The sequence below is a fragment of the Amphiura filiformis genome, chromosome 5, assembly GCF_039555335.1.
Source record: "Amphiura filiformis chromosome 5, Afil_fr2py, whole genome shotgun sequence".
Lineage (NCBI taxonomy): Eukaryota > Metazoa > Echinodermata > Ophiuroidea > Amphilepidida > Amphiuridae > Amphiura > Amphiura filiformis.
This window is the reverse complement of record NC_092632.1, coordinates 41688029-41695032: the sequence shown is the minus strand read 5'-3', so window position 1 is coordinate 41695032 and position 7004 is coordinate 41688029. Positions and strand designations below refer to the sequence as shown.

The 7004-nt window shown below is 38.6% G+C and overlaps 1 protein-coding gene across 1 annotated transcript; it reads right to left on the bottom strand.

Annotated features, from left to right (window-relative positions):
• Window positions 1-4427: 4427 nt before the first annotated feature.
• On the bottom strand, window positions 4428-6070 carry LOC140152210 (beta-1 adrenergic receptor-like). Its single transcript, XM_072174509.1, has one exon. It carries the CDS (start codon window positions 6068-6070, stop codon window positions 5009-5011), a length of 1062 nt encoding a protein of 353 aa, XP_072030610.1. The 3' UTR covers window positions 4428-5008.
• Between the last annotated feature and the right edge of the window lie 934 nt (window positions 6071-7004).

Genomic DNA, 7004 nt, shown 5'->3' with positions numbered 1-7004 from the left:
CAAAATACTTCTTTAAATAGACTGTAAAAGTCGACTTGAAATAGATAATCCAAGTTTGGCAATCGAATAATCAATTATAAATGATTTTTTGTTTAAATCCTATTTTTCTACTTACAGACAGGTAGGTGTCCATATGATTGAGGTATATCTTTCCTGATTATTAGGTATTTCTGCGTTTAATTACTTACATTTGAAACATTTCGTAACCATTTAAAAGGGCATTTTCTGATCCACAGCCTTATCAGGCCACTCCAAAAAGTTGAAATTTTTATACCACTGGAAACTTCTGGCTACATATTGTTTATGTACCAACAATTTCTTGCAGATTAATTCGTTTAGCAAAAATATCGTCAAATTTGAATTTCTTTCTGGTATACCAGAACGAAATTACAACAGTGGCCTATGAAACAGTGTAATACACACAATCATGCATAACTCGCAAATGCAAAATCGTAATAAACTCAAATTTTGGGAATAAGCCTTTTTCGTTGATATCTACTGAAAAATGCCATAAAAAGAGGTTGCTAGGATCACGAAATCCTCCTTTAAAGGACATTATTAGGGAGATAATTATGTTGTTCATTTAGTTTTCGTAATATTTAATTGTGGCGGCAATCAAAAAAAGGTTTATTTCAGTTTCATAAACCACGATAATGGGGATTTTGCTGACATGCAATGTTTCCAGATCTAAGTATCTTTTTTTAACATTAATATGATGTATTGGGTGTTTACTAAGTTGAAACGTGTTAAATATTAGGCTGGTTGTCAGCAACAGTTAGCCAGTGAGTAAAATCTGCACGCGTAAAGGTTTAGTACTTCATTGCTATATATGAAAATATTTCTGTACATGTATTAAAATTGTGACAAAAGGAGACACTTTTGGGCAGGATCGTAAATGGAGAAATAGCCAAAAATCTGCCTGGGCTGAATTTTACACAATTTGGGTTTGTTGCGAATTTGTGATCTAATTAATGTTAAAAATATTGTCTGATAGTTTCAGACCGGAATATAACTAGCATCTTGTATTTTTGAGACATTTTCAAGGTAATTCCTACTCTCAACATTGTCAATAATATTTTTGAAGGCCGATATCTCAAATTCCAATTTTATAATACCATAACTTACGAACTCAATATCTTCGCTTAGGAAAGTCCGATTGCATTGGGGAAAACGGTGTTGTGGAGCAAAATATCTCTATATTTCAGATATGTGAAAACCTCAAAATTGATAACCTGCCCAAAAGTGTCTCCTTTTGACATGACACGTCACAAATAATGACATGACGACACATACCAAAATCATAGCTACGCTACTGACTAGGGTTAATGTACCTTTAAATCTTTAAATACCGGGCGCTTCCCGTAATTTTCTTGGTACTGCCAGCTGCAATCCCGGTCATAATTGTTGGTACAGTTTAACATGGATACTTCAATTATGTCCCCATTCCCCCGATCAATGTTGGTAGTTGTTTTTTGGTCATGCACCCCCTAAAGGTTGTAGTAGTAGGGAGGGGTTCAGACTTCACACCAAAATAAAGCGAAATTTTAGTATGCCAAGTATAACAGAAATACGGCTTCAAACAATGCTACTTTGACCCGGGAGAGGGAGGGTTCTTCAACAAACAATACGGGGCTGTGTCGCGCAGACTTTCGGAAGCTGACTTTCTCTATACCTACTTTTTGCCGTTTTTGCTACCCATCAGTATATCAATTTTTCACCAAAAGTGGAGTGGTCTCCACTGAAAACCCACCCATCGATATACCAACATCGCTGAAAGGATACCCCAAACCCGTGGCACATCCCCGTATACCTTCAACCATGGATAACCCCCTTCGGGACTTTGACATAAATGTCTATTTATGACCGGGATTGTGGGTTGTTATCATCATTTCACCGTAAATTTCACGGTAAATCTACGACTCCTACTCTGTACGGTACGCAAAATTGACTACACTGAAAGCCAAACTGGAGTCTAGGTGACTCTAAAAGTAGAGTCCAGCCACTCTGCGACTCTATGTCTAAAATGACTCCATATTGGGAGGCATGTGACTCCCTTGAAGAGTCATGAATTTCTTGACTCCGCTGAAGAGTCACAGGAGTCGTTTGACTCCCAATATAGAGTCATTTTATACATAAGGTCCGTTCATACTACCACCGCATTTGCGATGCGTTGCTTTGCGATGCCGATTACTTTTTGCCGCAACTCAACGCAACTCGTCGCAATTCCAAGTTAAAATGTATTTAACTTTATTGCGATATCGCAATGCAGTATTTTTCAGTACAATGCGATGCGGCATCGCACCACATCGCAACGCAATTGCGGCGTAGTATGAACGGACCTATAGAGTCGCGTAGTGGCTGGACTCTGCTCCTAGAGTAACCCAGACTCCATTAAAGGTCCGTTCATACTACCACCGCATTTGCGATGCGTTGCTTTGCGATGCGGTGCGGTGCCGCACTGCATCGTACTGCAAACTACTGCATTGCGATATCGCAATGAACTTAAATACATTTTAACTTGGAAATGCGACGAGTTGCGTTGAGTTGCGGCAAAAAGTAATCGATATATCGGCATCGCAAAGCAACGCACCGCAAATGCGGTGGTAGTATGAACGGACCTTAATAGAGTCACCCTGACTCCATTACAGGGTCACTCCGACTGTCCGAAAAAAAGACAAAATAATGATAGAAATAGATGTACATCAAGATAAAAATTCAAAGTATAGACCTACCGGAATAAGAGACATTACTCTGAGTTTCACGCCATTGGCGATTGTCAGACGACACGATGGAGAAAATTTGGCTTGACCACCTTCCCCTTGGAATTATTGGGAGAATATACATTCCATGGTGTCAAGAGCCAAGCAACTACAGAGTCTGACTCCCTGGAAGAGTCATAAATTTCTTGACTCCGTCGACGACTCTCATTGTAGAGTCAATTGACCCCACATGTAGAGTCAACTGACTCTCCTGTGATAATCAGGTGACTCCTTTGGAGAGTCAGTGCTAGTTTACTCCACTTATAGAGTCACTTGACTCCATTCTGGCTATCAGTGTAGACATGGTAGACTACCACGAATAAGTGTCTTCGTTTATTACCCTATCATACACACCGGCGTCATCCTACCCCCAATATTTGTGAAGGTGCATAAAATCACCCCCCCCCATGTTGACGTCTCTATATGGGTTTCTGTTTTTCTACATCTACATTCTACAATGTATGTGGTACACATCGGGTTTTTTTCACAACGGGTATCTACTAGCTTCTACTATCATTATTTATATGACGTCATGTTGACACTATAATGTATGTGCGCCCTTGGAAAATCCTAGCTATTATTATTCAAACTCTGCAGAAAACTCCTTGCCTTCCGCCTTTGTACAGGTCAAAATTTTGAATCCTACTTGCAAACATTTAATGCTACTCTAGATTTATATGATGCGAGCGTAGCATCTATAATAAATTAATGAGTTTGGCGAATTGGTAAGGCTAAAAACTTTTACGGTTTACATTAGTTCGGTAAACGGCCTTTTGTGATGCAAAGAACAAGATTGTGCGCACTTCAATAAAACGTCGAATTTTGTTTTTGTTTACATGACGGTGGTCAAATTAAGTTAATTAGTTTCAAAAGCACTGAAAGGGCATTTTGGACTGAAATAAGGTTGTCATATTTTTCACTCGCACACTCCTTTTTCTGTCTCATACTCCTGTCACTGCATCAACTATTACATCACACAGGAGAAACTCAATTAACATGTATTGTTTATTCAACTCATTTGTCAACATTCAGTGTTCAAAGGGTGACTGTTTTTATGAAGAACCTATTGTCAACAGTAGAGTGTTTGTTTATTGAATTAGTTCAAGGGTTTGATGTTTTTGTGTTGAAGGACAAATAAATCAGGGTTGCCAAACCCCGGTTTGGTTGCCCAAATGGGTGACTTTTGAAGATTTTCCCTGAGAAAACAATTGGGTGACTTTTCAGCAATGCAGGTGCAAGTCTGATAAGGATAAGCATTTGGATGTCTTGAAGGCATAAGGGACTGTGCAATAATTAATTATGAACCCTGCTCAGACCCTGGGAGTGGGTTAGTCTGATATTGGGTCACACAGGAGTACACACTACTTTCAAAATGGGATGCACATCAGGGTAAAAAAAAATAGCCCAAAACACTGAAATTACACTGACCTACTCAATTGTAATTCTAAATGACAATATCCTTTTACATCACTAATCACATTAACATTAAATAGAACATTTGAAAAAAATATCAGTACCGCAAAAGACAGTGACCGCGAAAGACGGGTGACCGCTAGTCATATAAATTTAAGCCTTTCCGTACTGTTTTCATAAGCCTTTTTGGAGCGTATTATTTAAAAGGCGCCCCATGAATCTTTGCCAAAAATTGAATTGAATGAATGTGTCCACCTTTCGGCACCTTATTGCACAGCCCCTTACAATATTGCAAAAACTACAACATATAAAAATTAAAAACACACTACGTGCGAGACACTGATTTGGTCCAAGTCACTCACAGCCTACCAATGTAAAGATTCCAAGAACAAAATAACAGTACTGTTATCTGGTGGTATACGAAGATGATTGACTAGATCTTGACCATACGTATGAGCATTTCATTTGAATACACAATATAAAGAGCAAAGTTATTAATAACTTTAAAAAGTATTATTCAAACAGCAATGTCATTTATTCATATCCCTAAAGAATGTAAATAGTGAAAGGGACAATAATGAGAGGAGCGGCTTCGTTTTACACTCGGTTCCAGAGAAGAACGCAGTCCCTTGCTCAGATTGACGTGAGCACCCTGGCCAACGTTTTGACGCGTAATCGGTCAATCAGATTGTGTCAGCTGTTACGATTGTCAGAGGAATGAGCTAATCAGAACCCCACTTCCGTGTTTACGCTGTGCGCTCTCAAAATATGAACAACTGCCGTTCTTCTCTGCTAGAAACTGTTGTATGGGTTTTTAGAGGAGAGATTCTCAAAATTCAGTTTGCTCTTGTCGATTCTGTGACACTTGAGTCTCCGACTTCAGGTGCTACACGCCGCCAACTCCTCGGCATTAATTTTCGCGCCGGACGCCTAAAAGCTTCATTTTTCCAATAATATATGATCACATTGATCAAAGTCCCAAATATTACGCACAATTCTGACCACCACGGTAGAATAGGTGGTTCAACGTTGACAACGTATTCATATCCAATACCCACAATGAAAGGGAACCAGGAGAGAACAAATCCCACAGTAACCATGAGGAAAGCTTTGGCCGCTTTTGTATCCAGCATTCGCTTTCGATCACCCGCTTCCTGACCTTGCACTCTGTTGTCAATCGCTGCAATCGCTGCAGCATGAAATTTAGCCACCTTGTAGATCTTACGGTAAATGACGATAACTGCGATTATTGGGAAAACAATGAGTATCAGAACATTGCTCATTCCTATTATATCGACAATTTCATCAGTATAGGGATCAAAGAAACAGAATAGGTAATCTGGTTTGTAGAAGGCTTTCTGATACGGAAGAAATGCATTGAGAATGGCAAAAATGAGTGAAGCAATCCATGCAATCGAAGCCATTAGAGCAGCCTTCCATACCGGCATTATTGAGTCATAGTGAAGTGGTCTTGTGACAGCAATTAGTCGATCCAGGTTTAATACAAATAAAATGCAAAGACTCCCTGTGTTGAACCAAACCATTCCAAAACAGAACCAATGACATAACCCTGGTCCGTATGGCCAGTCTCCTACAATAGTTGATCCGATCAACGGAATGCCAAACGATAAATCGATGCAGATGTAACAAACAGCCAACGAGAACATATATATCTTTGTGGTTGTGTTAATATCTCTTGCTTTATTGATGACAACAATACTGAAAGTGTTTCCAAGTAAAGACAATATAACAACAATAGTGAGAAGAGTTACTTGTACGGCTTTGTAAATCGGGTTTTTAACGATTGCCAAAACTGGATGCGAGTATACATCAATAGGAGTATCTGTCTGCATACTCCCAGTAGACAAGTTAGCAAAGATGTTAACAGTTACATCCATGTTTATTCCTGATGCTCACAAGTGATAATACAAAGTCCATTCGATTATTTCAAGCAAACGGATGTTATATTTACACGACAAATACTTTTTCTCAGAATCGTTGCAAAATTTGACATTGAAGAAATGTCAAACACTTTCCTCTACACTTTGAGCTTGACTCTATCGTGTTTTGCTTCCCATTTGAATGAGAAGCAGCATTACGCATTAACCCTCACACACAGGAAACTAAAACTACCCTCCACACAGGAAACTACAGCATCTAAGTGCAGCGACTAATTAGTCGCCTGTTTTTTGCAATATAAATTAATTGCGTGAAAATGGGAAGATACTGACACGAATCGATGTCTTGGTTCGTTAGAAAGATTAATTTAAGAGAAAATGGAACGTCCGTTCATATACATTCAATAAAAGGGCAATTGATTCGAAATGCATTTTAAAGTTAGTTAGCTCTTACCAGATATATGGATGACCTTGATTGATTTCTCACTTACCGGGCCACGCTATATTTCATTCCTTGCATCGAATACATTTGCTAGTCAAGGTTGGAGCGCGATTTTTGTTAACTTCTCATTATGAAAACTGTTTTCATTTTGTATTTATATATTGTATACCATAAACAATTTAATTCCTATTATATTGCCTGACAAACAATGGACATCATACGTTGCATCAGGGACGTTATGATACATGTGAAAATAGAAATGGCCTTTAACAATCATAGTGCTATGTCTCTTTGAATACGTCAAATAGCAAGTATAATTACATGGTTTGTTTTCACAATGGCAAGGAGAGGCAACAATTAAATCTCGTCCTAATAATGTATATGCATCAATGTGAAGCAAGTGCCTCTGGCTATTTGATTTAAGTGTTCGAGCTCATGCATTTTGTTCCTCTCGACACTAAGTCATTCTGCTATATCAATTATTCTATAATG

What these genes read in the sequence shown, in the direction of transcription:
- LOC140152210 (XM_072174509.1), bottom strand. Translation starts at nt 6,070, where the DNA reads ATGGATGTAACTGTTAACATCTTTGCTAACTTGTCTACTGGGAGTATG.